This window comes from Calonectris borealis, chromosome 4 (genome assembly GCF_964195595.1).
Source record: "Calonectris borealis chromosome 4, bCalBor7.hap1.2, whole genome shotgun sequence".
Taxonomy (NCBI): domain Eukaryota; kingdom Metazoa; phylum Chordata; class Aves; order Procellariiformes; family Procellariidae; genus Calonectris; species Calonectris borealis.
This window is the reverse complement of record NC_134315.1, coordinates 12,785,991-12,801,307: the sequence shown is the minus strand read 5'-3', so window position 1 is coordinate 12,801,307 and position 15,317 is coordinate 12,785,991. Positions and strand designations below refer to the sequence as shown.

Genomic DNA, 15,317 nt, shown 5'->3' with positions numbered 1-15,317 from the left:
AAAGTTATCAGCTATCAGCTAAAGTCAAAGTATGTAAGAACAGACACATGGAGCTTTCTCACTCTTATGTACAACATGGGAAGTCACCTCTGTGTAGACAGTGCTGCAGAAGGTAATAGGATGGGAAGAGTTGCTCTAACAAAGACACTGCTCACAGGCACACATCTGGACCTTCCCTTGCAATGAAGAGTGGCATAGCTTTGTTCTCCCGACTGTACCCCCAAAGATACATGCTTTCATCCCCAAAGTGCCTTAGCTACTGCTCACAGTGTGATGAACATCCCTCATGTTCTCTTTATTCTGCCATTTTTTCCCAAGCAGGGGAGCAATTGTGATTAAAATACAAATTTTGGCTTAGGGCAGATTTATATTATACATTTTATTTTTATTTTTGTCCTTTGCTTTTGAGTACAGGAGTACCCCAGTCATGACTTTTAATCAGAAATGTACTTCTGCACTTTTTAGGCACCCTAATGCAGCAGAATCCATACATATTTGTTTCTGAAGATTAATAATGGAATTGAGTTTTGAAAAATGAATTCTGTATTTCTAAGCCTGTATCATGAACAAAGACCATTGCCAAACATCACTGAGAACACATAGGCACTGACATCAACATGGAAATTGCATCGATGTTAGTTAGTTAAATATACAGCAAAAATAATAATAGAAGAATGCTAACTTTATATTTCTATTTTTTATATTTACTAGAGTCTTAAGTCAGATCCTCAGTGGCATAAAACATCATATATTTCTTTCTGTTGTTTAGAAACTCAGACAGCAGTCTTTTTGCCGGGTCTACCAAAGGTTTTCCAATCATATCTTGCCGATGATATCAGCTACTGAATTTGTTCCTAACTGCCATGGTGTGATTACATTTGTTCCTGATATTTTACAGCTTGAAAAACTTGCAGATGAAAAGTAGATATTTTATATACACCACTTACCAATGAACATTTTTTTTCCCCAGCAATGTAGAAGAATTATTTACAAAAACTAGATATCCCAAGGCATGGTCTGAAAACAGGAGAGCAACCTTCTACATTTACATGTTTTATATCATTCCATAAATAAGAAAACTGCTTTGAAGTTAGTATCAACTCTGAATTACCAAGACAAATCAAAATATCTTTATCACAGTTTTAGAGAACTTACTGAATCCTTGGACAGCACGTTATACAAAATGCTTTTTCATTTTCACGTTACATTTTTTCCTTTTCTATTTGAAATTATAGAGTCATAATGAAATGCAAAGACTACAGCAAACTAATTTGGAAGTCAATATGCATTTCTTTACAAAGACATGTAGAGAAAACTGCAACAGAGAAAAGCAGACTGTACCATGCTGTTTGTAGATAGGAGGTTTCCTATAGATGTTATCTTTTACGCCAGTGTCTGAGGAAGAGGAAAGAGAAAGGAAAGAATAAAAGAGTAAGCAAGCAGTACAGACCACGCTGCTCTTGTCTCCTCAACAACACTAAAATGCAAACACTTGAACAAAGACTATGCATTCATTCAATGGATGTCATTCACTGGCTATTACCAGCGAATGGAGCCTTACCCATCATCTTTATATATTTAAAACATTGGCTATGCCTACCTATGCAGCATAATCCCCCCTAAGTACCTCAAAATGCTTTAAGACACCTCAAGTGCTATCCATTTGCTGAAATAAAGGTGGCTATATCTGCACTACCAATGTATACTTCATAGACAACAAAGAGAAACTGGCTACACTTGTCACTACTTAAAATAAAATTCATATACAGGTACAACAGACTACTGTAATAGTCATGCTTGAAAAGGGACTTACTCCATTAATTATGAAGAAAGTGTACATGTTCTGATATAGATGTTTATACTGGAAATGCCCAATATTCTTACAGGAAATCCTATAGTTTGTCTATATTTTGAGTTATATAGCTAACTTGGCCTTCCAGGAATTTTTTGAAAGCTCCCAGAGCCACAGTCCAGGGTTCCCATATCATGTTGTACAGACATCAGGTTTACTTAGTAATACAGACCTGAGCAGACACTATTCCTAATTATGGTGTGTTTACAGAAACGTTAACCCCAGAAGCTAAACATAAATTATAAAACTATCGTACTGAGCAGGTAGATGTGCTTAGCAGTCAAAAAGCTAAACAGTGTGGACATAAATTTAATGTGCTTGTTCATTGAATGTGAACTTGAAAACAATGTAGTACATATGCAAAGACACAGCCACAGTGAGCTTCCCGGAGTTCTAAAGTCTGCCAGCTGTTTTTAAAGTCTATGTTAATGTGACTCTTTAATTCAGAGAGTAGATGGATAAGGAAAAAAACAAAACAAAAAACACCTTCAGCGTTCCCTCCTGCACACAAATTCAACAGACCTATGCAGCCATGGCACTATAAATAATTGTATCTTTGTAGGCTTAATAACATTTGTCACTGTGTGCCTCCTCTAACACAGCTCTCACAGCTACATAAGCACACAGCTCTCTAACTCCTTTATTTCTGAGGTGAAGTTTAACAGGTAACAGATTTTCACTTATCAGACATTTTCTTGTCTTGCAGTTTGAAATTCACAAATCAATGCAAAAAAAAAATTACATTCAGAAGAGAATAAACAGGTCCCAGCAATTGAAGATCAAAAGCTAAGCAGTGAATGCCTACCTGGAATATGGAAATGCCTAGGAGCCTGCTGATAGACAGAAGGTGAAGATTTGCTGTCTGAGTACATGGATAAGCTTGGAGTGCTCCGACCACTTTCACTGCCTCCAAGGGGAAGAGCAAAGAAAGCAGATAAAAGAAAAAATGGAAAGCAAAGTAGAGTATTTCAAGCATAAAAGCTAGTTAAGAATGACTTGTTAATCCAACAGTTTTAAATACATGTTTTTTGTAAAACCCATTATTTTTCAGCACAGTGTATTGGTTTGGTCTCCAAACATCTCATCAATAATGCATATCTGATAGATAATATCAGATTAAAGTGCCCTACTTTGAAACAAAAGCTTCCCTTTTAACAACACTTTAATGAAGAAAATAAAAGGATTACAATTCTTTTATAAGGAGAAGATAATAAGAAGAATAAGAAGAATAAGAAGAAAATAAAAGATTACAATCTTGTAATCTGTTTAGCATAGCCTTAACTGAATCAGCTATCAATCAAATTTTTGGAAAGCTTAATGCTAAGGCTCATGGCCTGCCCCTGAAACCAGTAATGACATCATTCAGTAGTGTTTAAATTATCTCAAAGCAGGACTAGACCAAAAAACAGATGTTGTGGTTAAGTCAGATATCCCTGCATGTATCAGTGACAAAAACAGATGTTGAAATTTGGTTCTTAATTGCAAACTTTTCCCACAGGTAACATGCCACAGCATTTTATATTTATGCAAACAAGGTTGGATTATCAAGTCATGGATCTATAATGCCATAGTCACTTCACCAAATTTCAAGATATACATAGTATTCATTTTTCCACTTGTTTTGTCAAATGCTCGTTAGGTGCCATTCATTTCCTTTTAGCCAATTTCCCCGAAGCACACTCTATGGCATTATAGTGACGCTTGGCAAACAAAAAAGTAAAGCACTACTTTTTTGGGACTTGTAAAATCCAGTTTATTTACAGCACTGTTAAGCAACTGGAAGCCAAACATGACATTTATTCTAACATAAAATGGTTGTTAATTTGCTGTTATTGTTTTAGTGTGGATGGAGCACAAATTTAATAGCTAGTAACAATGAAATTATAGCAAGTTTCTTTGGGGTAAAGAAAGTGCAGCAACTCAGAGCACTAGGTCTGTAACTGAGTTCGGCCTTCAGGGAAGGGAGGTTTTATAACCATAAAACTACTGGATTACCATTAGGCCATGCCCATGGAGGTGGTCTCTGCTGAACCCTTGCCTCTGTTGACAAGCAGTGGGCGCAAGGTCACTGGTCTGCCACCAAAGCCAGCCTTGATATGCACCACTGAAGTCAACTGGGTAGTGCCACTGAGTTCAACAGGAGCAGAAGCAGGCCAGACGGGGTCAGAAGAGCGTGCTGTGTATCTCATGACGATACGCTAACTAATACATTCTAAATTTTGTTATTTTCACAGTTGGTGAAAAACTAAAACTCAAGATCTATTCACCCATTACCACTGTGTACTCAATAACAGTGATTTTGCCTTGAAAAAAATGTAATCAGAGCAGCTGAGAAATTGAAATCATAACTGCACATGATGATAGCCTATGGTCCTTCCAAAAAGTAAGGGAAGAATTGTGGCATTACTAAAAATCTGGTGCATCACCACCAGCTTGCAGCCAAATTGTCCTCAGACAAGGAACCAGACGGTTATCCAGTTTCTTGATTCCTGCTTTGCTCTTGGAAGGAAAGAAGTGGTGACAGGTTTTCACTGCCCATTTATTAATTCCCTCTTTCTTTGTTGCTTGCTGCCCAGATGCTTGGCCATCCCTACTAAATGGAAGAAGCCTCAATGTCACTCCAAGTTTGAACGCAAAGAGCAGTGGTAGACACTTATTTAAGTAAGGTCCTTTACAACTCGAATAACCTTAAAAATCTTGATCCCAAAGTGATGTTACTATTGGAATTTTTTAATTTAAAAAGAAAAGGAAAGTTTTCAAGTGATTTTCACAGTGTATTAATTCCTCATTTACTTAAAATTAGCATATTATTAAAAACTCATATTCATATATGATTTGCATGAATAATTACTTCACTAAGCAGTGACCCCAAGGTGCTGGCATTGTACACACATAAAGAGTCATTCTTCAGGGACAGAGTAGGGTGTCAGCGGGGAATCAGGAGGAATCAGGAGGAATAAACTTGTAAGAAAACAGGATGCAAGCACAAGTACCAAGGGACAGCAAATCTGCGAACTGCTCAATGCAAGGATCACCAGGGTGGAGCAGTCTGCAAAGCCATCACCTCTAACTTCCTCAAAAGGGAAGAATTAAGGATGAAATGAGGGAAAAGGTTCTTCTTGCAGCCCACTTGTACAAGCTGATACACACTTAAATTACATTTATAATTCTGCCACCGATTTGGACAAACACAAAAGAGCAGTTGTATTTCACATTTTGCATACAAAAGTAAGTATTTAATAATAACGCAAACTGAAGACCCTTGTAGAAAGTTCATGTGTAGGAACTCCAGACAGTCATTTAATCTAGTCTATAATAAAATTTTCTAAAATGAGACTTTGCCAAGAATTTGTCTCTTTCAAGGTTTGCCTGGTATACACTAAAGAAGAACTTCAAATAAGGTCTCAGACAAAATAAAACTACCAGAGAGAGATATTTTTCAAACTTTTGGTTTTGTCTTCTGCCACAAGCAGTTGGCAGGCTGTGATCTGCTCTACTGGTCAGTGCAGAGCAAAAAAACAGGATCATGAACCCTTCCCTGGATTTTGTTTAACTTGGAAAGAATCTGGAAAGGTTTACTTTGAACTTGAGTGTCAACCACAAAAACTTCCTTGTGTCTTTTGGCTGCTGACAGGGTTGGCTGCTCTTTTAACCTTGTGTGTGTGGAGCCAACTGACCAGAGCTCAGACCATGCTCCCTTTTCAAGGGTTTGTCAGGAAAAGTATCACATTGTTTATACCTCCTTCCTAGTCAGCTTTTATCTTATCTGGGAGGATGGGAAATTTGATAACAAGTCACAGTAGGAGCTGTCTAAGTTTGGGATTGAACAACAAACAGATACCACTGGTCTAATGAGGGAGATGTCAGAGCCTACTCCTGAAACTGGATCCTTTAATATCTCTGCACACGGTGCATTAAGCTAGACAAAGTATTTTGAAGTTTGATGACTAATTCTTTTCAAGCTTTCAAAGCCAAATCATAGAATCATAGAATCATTAAGGTTGGAAAAGACCTCTAAGATCGAGTCCAACCGTCAACCCAACACCACCATGCCCACTAAACCATGTCCCTAAGCGCCTCATCTACACGTCTTTTAAATACTTCCAGGGATGGGGACTCAACCACTTCCCTGGGCAGCCTGTTCCAAGGCCTGACCACTCTTTCAGTAAAGAAATTTCTCCTAATGTCCAATCTAAACCTCCCTTGGCGCAACTTGAGGCCATTTCCTCTCGTCCTATCGCTTGTTACTTGGCAGAAGAGACCAACACCCACCTCGCTACAACCTCCTTTCAGGTAGTTGTAGAGCGCGAGGAGGTCTCCCCTCAGCCTCCTCTTCTCCAGACTAAACAACCCCAGTTCCCTCAGCCGCTCCTCATCAGACTTGTGCTCCAGGCCCTTCACCAGCTTCGTTGCCCTTCTCTGGACACGCTCCAGCACCTCCATGTCCTTCTTGTAGTGAGGGGCCCAAAACTGAACACAGGATTCGAGGTGCGGCCTCACCAGTGCCGAGTACAGGGGCACGATCACCTCCCTGCTCCTGCTGGCCACACTATTTCTGATACAGGCCAGGATGCCGTTGGCCTTCTTGGCCACCTGGGCACACTGCCGGCTCATGTTCAGCCGGCTGTCAGCCAGCACCCCCAGGTCCTTTTCCTCTGGGCAGCTTTCCAGCCACTCTTCCCCAAGCCTGTAGCGTTGCCTGGGGTTGTTGTGGCCGAAGTGCAGGACCCAGCACTTGGCCTTGTTGAACCTCATACAGTTGGCCTCAGCCCATCGATCCAGCCTATCCAGGTCCCTCTCAGAGCCTTCCTACCCTCCAGCAGATCAACACTCCCAGCCAACTTGGTGTCGTCTGCAAACTTTCTGAGGGAGCACTCGATCCCCTCATCCAGATCATTGATAAAGATATTGAACAGGACCAGCCCCAAATAAATGGGCTTTGGAAGCTGCGCTCCTCCACTAGGAAGGCAAGATACTTTCTACCACGTTTTAAGTAAGCATTTTTTCAGTAGGGCTCAGAACTGTATGCTCACTGACTCCATCACCTCAAGAGGAAGAGTTACACCAAGCGTAGGTACTTGGAATATCGCACCCTATGATACGCAAGGGCATGGACTGTGAAGCTTTCTTGAACTGAGGCTGTCACAGGATTTATTTTGAAGATGTTCTGAAGACAAAAATCCTTAAAAGAGCATAACCAAATCATTTGTCTGCATGATAAAGAATAGCTTATCCTATTACATTTCATAGGAGGTAGACTACAGTATACTGAAGACGGAACAGGAACTCAGTAATCATATTTTTTGCTGGAAAAATAATGAACCATGTAATTCTCAGAAAGAATTCGATGCAAACTCAGTGAAGTCAAAAGGAAGATTCTGCCTGTTTTAATTTCCCTAGGGTAGTAACATTTCTGTCTCCTGGAAGCTTAAAGAAATATTTTTTATGACGATTCTGGAGTGCTGGTTTTACAAAGATTACTTCTAGTATTATTAAGCAGTGTATTATTTTTGGATTTAATAAAAAAATTTTAAATGAGCATGATTTCACTTTTTCAAAACTGAAGTGGCAACCTTGGTCTGGATACAAAGCAACTATTCGTACAATCCTACTCTTCCCACGCTAACCACTTTGAAGAGAAAAAAATAGCACATCCACGCCCTCAAAAGGCTTCTCAAGATAAGGAAAAAATACAGTCTGCAACTCAGAGAAAAGAATTCAGAGAACTTGAAGAGGATGGGGGCAAATCTTCTGAGTCCTTTTGGACTAAGACATTAACTTAGCGTAAAACAGTGGATAATCTATATAACCTCTGCAGGGCTCAGGACTACTTATATAGGAAAATTATGAATAGGCTCGCCTGCCTCACAGGAGCGCTGCGAGGCACTGTAAGCTACTGCTTGCAAAATATTTTAGCTCCTTGATAAGAAGTGCTGCAGAATTGCAAAACATTATAATTTTGATCACACTACTAATAATTGTTTGGGCACAAGGAGCTGCCACTTGAGGTTTTCATCCTCCAAACAGCAGCACAAAGTAATTGCTGCTGCTCTGAGCAACAGCAGGTAGCACTGAACAGAAGCTCATTTTAAACAGGAGTGCAGCTAAGCAACTGCAGGCAGGCTTTCAAATAAGAGCTTTCCATACAGTGAAATCGTGCACTGCAGCACACTAAAGATGTTTTTCTTACTCAGTACATCAGGTGGGATAATGCCGTCCAAATTTAGAGGACGGACCAAAAAACTGTTCAAGCGGTGCCTCAGGGAATTCCAGGGTGTGTGCCACAGGGAATACCAGGGTGTGTGCCAGCCTTCCAAGAAATGTCTGGGGGAGTGAGTGCTTGTGGGTGTGGGAAGGAGCTTTGCAGGTAGACTGTAAAATGGCAATAGTCAGTTTAATCTCATCAGCTTTTTCCTCCAAAATTTTCTCTTGGGGATCACATTTGGAAGACTCGAGCCTGATTCTGTTTCTGTTTATACCAGTGAAATTCAGCTGACTTTGGGCAGAACTGTTTCTGGATGCGTTAGGACCCAATGAAGACACATTAGTTATTTTTCCAAAGGCAATGAGCACCTGCTATTCGAGTTTGCATGTCAGACCTGTTCATAAGTCTTGCAGAGGGTCACTTCCTTTTCTGTAATGGTTACGACGGCAAGAAGAACAGTTTTGCTTTATTAAATCAAACAGTACCTAAGAGTCAAGGAACAGGCACTGAAAATGTCTGGCATTCATCATTCATGTCTCCTCCCCACTCATATTGTTACTAGAGAGGACGGACTCAGGGGAAGACACATATGGTAACTGAATGTCTTCTCTTTCTGACGTTTAACTAACTAGCTAAAAAAAGGAGTTCTTGGCATTTCTCATTACTGTCTCACATCCGCAACATGGAGGTCATTAGAAGTTAATATCCACTGCAAAAAAATTTAATGGCAAGGAAACTAGACTCAGTTACTCTGTTTTAGAATGTTATTTGCTAGTCAGTGCAGGTATATTGATTTAACCAGCTTATCTGGCATAATTTTTGGTAATGCTACAAATAATATGAAGAATCCCTAAATGTAGAATAGAAGGTTAGATAACTGATCATCCAATGTTGGATCCAACGTATAAGCTTGTTATAATATTTATTTAGCGTCACCAAAATACGGTAAACACTGTATTTTAGAACAAATAGACTTTTAAATTACTTCCCTCCCTCATTTTCATTAGAAAATCTAATTCCTTTCCTCCACCCCTTTGAAAAACAATTAACACTCACTGAAAAAAAAAGCAAAAATAAAACAACCCATACCCACTCAGTTTTTAAAACTTACACAGTACATCAAGAAAGCACTTGCACAAAATTAAGACAAATTTTATCCAAGTGGAAGCCATGCTTGCACAGACATAAAAGTGAAACACATCTGAATAAGTCTACAGTATCACAGCACGGTTTTGCATTCCTGGACCTTACCTTTGAAGAAAGGGATGTAATGATGTCTGAATGTAGATGTAGGGCTTGGGTGTTGGGGCAGGGAGATGCAGCTACTGGTACCAAGACTCTGAGTACCAGCTGGGGGCAACAGAGAGTAAGTGAAAATAAACTATTTAGTTCACTTACTGAAAGCCACAAATTACAATGCCATCCTTTTTTTCAGGAACATTTTCCTCCTGATGCTTAGAAAACATATAGTTTATATTTAAGACTTCATCTTTCTCCTGTTATTGCTAAAAACATCACAGTGGCCATACTATGCGGTTGACCAAGGGACACAGGCTTTCCGCAGACAGAAAGAGTATCATATAAAATGCTGATAATGTAACGCATCAGAAAATATTCCAGAAAAGGCACCACAAAAAGCATAGCTGCACTCAAGGGAAAATCTGCATATTCAAAAGCTGCAAGAGGGAATGATATATGCTCATAATGGATCTAATGAAATGAAATGGGGAGAGCCTTGTCTCTGCTGAGAACTGTGCTACGAGTGGGTCCAGTTCTCACTGCCATCAGTGCACACTGGCAGGATTTAGTTCACAACGCACCAGGGCACTCAAGTGCATGGCTAATTTAAGCATTTGAAGAAACACCCTGAAGTTATTTGAGCTCTGAAAGTTAGACACATGTTTAAGCACTTTGAAAAACATTCTCAGCAGTCATCTTTGTTTGCTTTGTTGTAATAATGTCCTGATAACATATTTTTGAGGACTAATGGCAATTATTAGAAGTGGCAATTATGATGACTATCTTCTAAATTTTCAATGAAGCTGTAAAACATTAGAATTAATTTGGAATTTCTTTTGTCTTTCCTCCTTGCTTTAACAGTGTGCAGCTAAGCTTAAGCAAGACACAGCTGCCAGACCTTCAGCGGAGACTAATCTTTCCTCCCTTTAATAGATCTTTGATACTCAATCTCATTTCCACTTCGTCGAAGACTTTATGTAGTACAAATATTCAATTCCTGTAAAACCTGTTTCTGTTATCCCTAAAATTTTCATTTCCACTGGAAAGATTATGAACTCCCAATTTCCCAGACTAATTTATGATTTTATTGTAACCCCAATGAAATTAAAAGACACCAAGAAAATAATAGAAATGCTCTGTGTTCTCCACCCAAATGATGGAGTGGAGAAAAATTAGAATGAATTTTGAGCACTTCAGTTAATTATTTCCAAGGATAAAACTCTGTACAGTGCCCAAATATGAACGGGCTTTTGTAAGGGACCCCCATGCAAAGATCAAAAGGGGGTGATCCCTGCTCTCTGTGCGACAAGAGCATGGACACAGCTGCTACTACAGCCCAAAGCTGCAATAAACACTGCTGTAAGCTTCTCAACTAAAGTAACTTGGCCTTCAAAACCCAGCCATTAGAACCACTAGTCACTCCTCCAGCTCTTGCACTGTGGAGAAGAGACACGGACCATAACCCTGTGGTACAAGAAGGGATACGAAGTCACTCAATCACCCTCTTGGCTTTGTGTGCATTCACTGCTACCATGCCGCACCGTGAAAGAGCTGTGGATTGAATGTGTGGCTTCAGGCAGGATGGGACCAGGATTAAGTCCTTTAAACTGTTCTATCTTCTGTTTACAGATACATAAAATCAATCTTTCTAGATGCCTGTTTTTGTTTTCTTAGATGCTCATTCCTGAAGCACTTGTTTCCTTTCTCCCCATGGGACTCTCTGTTCACAGTAAATAAATCACTGCAATGAACTGCTACTCCACCTTAAATCCCTGTCTACCGGAGTCTACCCTATGTACAACATAAGACAAAGTAGTGGAAAAACCTAGAGAATAAATAAGGCTGCTTTTCAATTACCTGGTCTGCTGTAATGCTGAGGAGAATGGGAGGTTGGAGTGTAGCGACCATAGCCCAGCGAGCCAGCAGAGCTAGGACTGGATGTCCTGTACTGCTTGAAAGATCTGTCATCTTGCTCACCCTGAGAGGAAGAGAGGAAAAATATGTCAGTAGGGAAGAGAAGTAACTTCCGAAACAGGCAGAATATGCCATTTTGCACGTTTCTGTGCCGCGTATATGGAAGTTGATGCTGTCGTAATGCTCCATGCAATCCCAATGAAATGAGGCGGCTTTCAGCCGTAAGCACCTCCACCGCAGTGTGACCGAAGGAGCTCTGCCAAGTATCAGAGAACAGCCATGTTCCCAGGAAAGACAGCACGTACATGAATTTAAAATGACAATATAACTTGAAAAGAACATAACACTGTAGAAGCGTTGTGTCAGGACAGTATAATTCCCTGAACATAAACGGGTGGGTGGAAGATGAGATCAGGTTAGCGTGACAGTACTATGGTCACTTTGTACCCATTTGAACGGATGCACAATGGTTACAGGCAACACAAAAATCAGCATTTGTTGGCTTCATTACATCACAGAAACGTATAAATTGCCCAGCGTACCATATTACAACATGGTCATTACTAGCTAATTAACTGGTATAAACACTCATATATAGCATTAACATTAATACTCCAGCATCGTGCAAAGCAAGTCATACAACCCATTTCCCATGAAACACTGGCTTCAACCACTGAAAACCACGTACACCCACTCCAAACCCCTCACTCTCTATAGCTAGTTAGATTACAATTGCAATTTGTACGTAGTGTCTTCTTAACAGTAAAAGCATTACTGAGTGAATTAGATGTGGAAATTACTTTTTGTAAACTAGCTAGAAAAGCAAATCCAAATTTCTTGTTTCTTTTAAGACAAGCGAGAATTGGCTTGAGTTAACTTCAAATTAGAAAAAATCAATGTAACCTTTCCCTTATGGAAAGTCATACTCCAAAAATTGCTTCCCCTCTCCTATTCCAGTAGGAGTGAGTGAAGATAGGCTATACCATAGCAGGTGTTAGTCACTTGTCATGAATACTGGGACATCTTTAGGCATCTGTGGGACTCACACTGGATCCTTCATCATTTAAACACACAGGAGATCCTACTTAGCCCCATCATTATCTCCCAGATTCCTATCAGGACCACTTAATTATATCCATCCATTCATCTTTAGAGGAATGCAGTTTCCTATTTGGCTTCTCTAGGATTATCCTTGACTCCATAGAGATGCAGAATGTTCCCCCATCACCAGTTTTTCTCCTCTGGTGCAGGTGTGCTCCATCCCTTCCACCTCACCCCAGACTCACTGACTGCATTTTCAAAAATGGAAATCAGTTTTGTATAGTGGTAAGTAGCATTATCGCTTTAATATCCATTTCTGAAGAAATTATACAAAAAAGTGAGAACAACTGATGCCTTCCCAAGCACGCAGCGTTGTAGGCATTCCGCCACCAACCCCTCTATGCCCAGTCTGAGATGTTTCCCTCCTGAAGTAGCTACATTATTTAATACCCACTCTAACCCTTGCGAAGAGATTTACAAGCAGTATAGCAATGTCTCTAGAAAGTCTTGTGGTGATATTTAAGTATCATATGAGTGTTAGCTAATGGTCTATGATGCGTCCAATTGTATGACACAGTGGAATGTTCCTCTAATAAAAATCCCTGCAACAAAACTGGTGACAAGTTTGCAGATGATGATGCCTGCGCACCTGATCATAGACTCTTTAGAGAAAGACAGCACGGCAGAGCTGGATAACCTGGAGAATTCACATAACACGAATCGCGGCAGCACCAACCTCCATACCAGTGTGACTTCTGGAATTTAATAGTATGACTGTTTGCTAACTGATAGCTAATTTAAAGGAAATTATTATAACCTTCCAAAACACCAAGATTTCAATATTGAGTATTTCAGATCTTTTGCGTACTTTGTGTCTCCGTAAGGAACAGTCACTCAAGTTCATGAAATCCAATATTAAATAAAGCACGTTTTTATTTTTAAACTATCAATTAAATTACATTTCTATTGGTTAACTTTTCTGTTTAACCAATACTCATAGTGACAGTTGGTCATTTGCAATCCTTAATGAAAATCTGCAATTCTCCACTGTTACCAAAATTTTGCAATACAGTTCTCTTAACGTAAAATTGGGATAATGGAGAAATTAGCCAGGCCTGTGATACGTAATTGAGTTACTATCTGGGAAGCTATGTGAAATGCTTTTGCAGCTTCCAAGGTGATGTTTCTTGAAACAATGACTGGCTTTGATCATGAATGCACATCAAAAACCACAGACCTAGAAGTTCAGGTATGTGCAAATGATTTAACAGTATGAGTGCACAAATAGTATAAATAGTTTAACTATTTGTGGGGAAAAAAAAAAAAAAACCAGAAAAAAAGAAGAGAAAGCTACGCCAAGCATTAATTCAAGTCAACTCACGCTGGCAGCTTTAAATGTAAACATAAATCATATTTCCAAATGTAATTTATTTAGTAGAGCTTGAAGAAGTGACCACAATATAACCTTTATTTTGGAAAGCAGAAACATGGATGACAGTGGAGACAGATGCATACAGATGACAATCCAGAAGCAGAGCACATATTCAACACAAGTAACACTGTGAAAAACATAAATTATAAAACCCCATGCACTGTAGAGGCAGGAGGCAAACCCCACATTTCAGACGCTGCTGGTTATCAAAATGACCAGGTTTATGCATCACAAAATGGGTCAGAACAGGAGAACAAAGGCATTGGGGATTACCTCAGTAGGCGTTGGAGAGAGCAACTGAGGTGACTGCAAACAGCAACACACAACAAATTAGTGATACAAATTCATGCATGATGTTACTTGTGAGAAGAACTACTCTTAAAATATCAATATCCATGTATAACACATGATACAGTTATGAAAAACACCTGTCAATTAAGTTAGGGTGACTTTTCTTTTTATTTGCTTTTAAAGAAGTAAACAAGATCTAAATAATGTCATATAAAGCTTTTGTTGATTTCTTTACTACAAAATTCTGGAGTCTGGTGAGACCAGTACTGTACCACAGAGAGTGCTGCGAGTAGGGCAAGTCCCATGTAAAGTAACTGCCTGAAATTAGACACAAGCCCTAGTTAAATCTGCATTGAAGCAGCTCCAAAACCTGGACTAGAACTCTGTTGCTCAGAGCTGGCTGTTTTAAAGGAAAGAAAAATACCTGTACTGTTTAATTTTTAATTAAACATAATGTAATTTGAAAATTTGCTATTCGTTCATTTTCCTTTCAAAATTAAAGGTTAAACTCGGTTAGCTGAGCAGGAATCTACTGAAACTATTGCAGCTGCAGGTGTAGCCAGGATGCTGAAATTTGGAAGACAGGATATACATACGTACAAAATGGGGGCAAAAGACTGGAAAGCAGCCCCGCAGAAAGAGATCTGGGGGTTCGGGTTGATGGCAAGTTCAGTATGAGTCAAGTGTGCCCTGACAGCCGAAAAGGGCCAACCGTGTCCTGGGGTGCATCGAGCACAGCATAGCTAGCCGGTCAAGGGAGGTGATTGTCCCACTCTACACTGCACTGGTGCGGCCTCACCTCGAGCACTGTGTGCAGTTTTGGGCGCCTCAATATAAGAAGGACATCAAACTACTAGAGTGTGTCCAGAGGAGGGTGACCAAGATGGTGAAAGGCCTCAAGGGCAAGACTTACGAGGAGCAGCTGAGGTCACTTGGTTTGTTCAGTTTGGAGAAGAGAAGGCTGAGGGGTGACCTCATCGCAGTCTACACCTTCCTCAAGGGGGGCAGCAGGGGGGGGCGGTGCTGATCTCCTCTCTCTTGTGACCAGCGATAGGAACAAGGAAATGGAGTGAAGCTGCGTCAGTGAAGCTGTGTTCAGATTGGACATCAGGAAAAGGTTCTTCACTGAGAGGGTGGTCGGTCACTGGAACAGGCTCCCCAGGGAAGCGGTCACGGCACCAAGCCTGTCAGGGTTCAAGAAGTGTCTGGACGACGCTCTTAGTCATGTGGTCTAGTTTTAGGTAGTTCTGTGAGGAGCAGGGAGTTGGACTTAATGATCCTTATGGGTCCCTTCCAACTTGAGATATTCTATGATTCTATGGTATTTTTTTCCCCTGGCCATA

General features: G+C 40.1%; 1 protein-coding gene across 5 annotated transcripts in view; it reads right to left on the bottom strand.

Annotated features, from left to right (window-relative positions):
- The window catches only part of ABLIM2 (actin binding LIM protein family member 2), a 150,932-nt gene that overhangs the window by 29,038 nt on the left and 106,577 nt on the right, over nucleotides 1-15,317 (bottom strand). For 2 of the 5 annotated variants that reach the window (XR_012673451.1, XM_075148657.1), the window contains exons 11-14: nucleotides 11,154-11,274; nucleotides 9,309-9,407; nucleotides 2,658-2,759; nucleotides 1,342-1,395 (exon numbers count right to left, since the gene is read on the bottom strand). Coding sequence is in view for 3 of the 5 variants with exons in the window: in XM_075148657.1 (XP_075004758.1) it covers nucleotides 1,342-1,395; nucleotides 2,658-2,759; nucleotides 9,309-9,407; nucleotides 11,154-11,274 (376 nt within the window). In the remaining 2 variants the exon portion in view is untranslated. Of the gene's footprint in view, nucleotides 1-1,341; nucleotides 1,396-2,657; nucleotides 2,760-9,308; nucleotides 9,408-11,153; nucleotides 11,275-13,956; nucleotides 13,990-15,317 lie in introns of all 5 variants that reach the window. The other 3 variants (XR_012673452.1, XM_075148658.1, XM_075148656.1) reach the window with 2 other exon arrangements.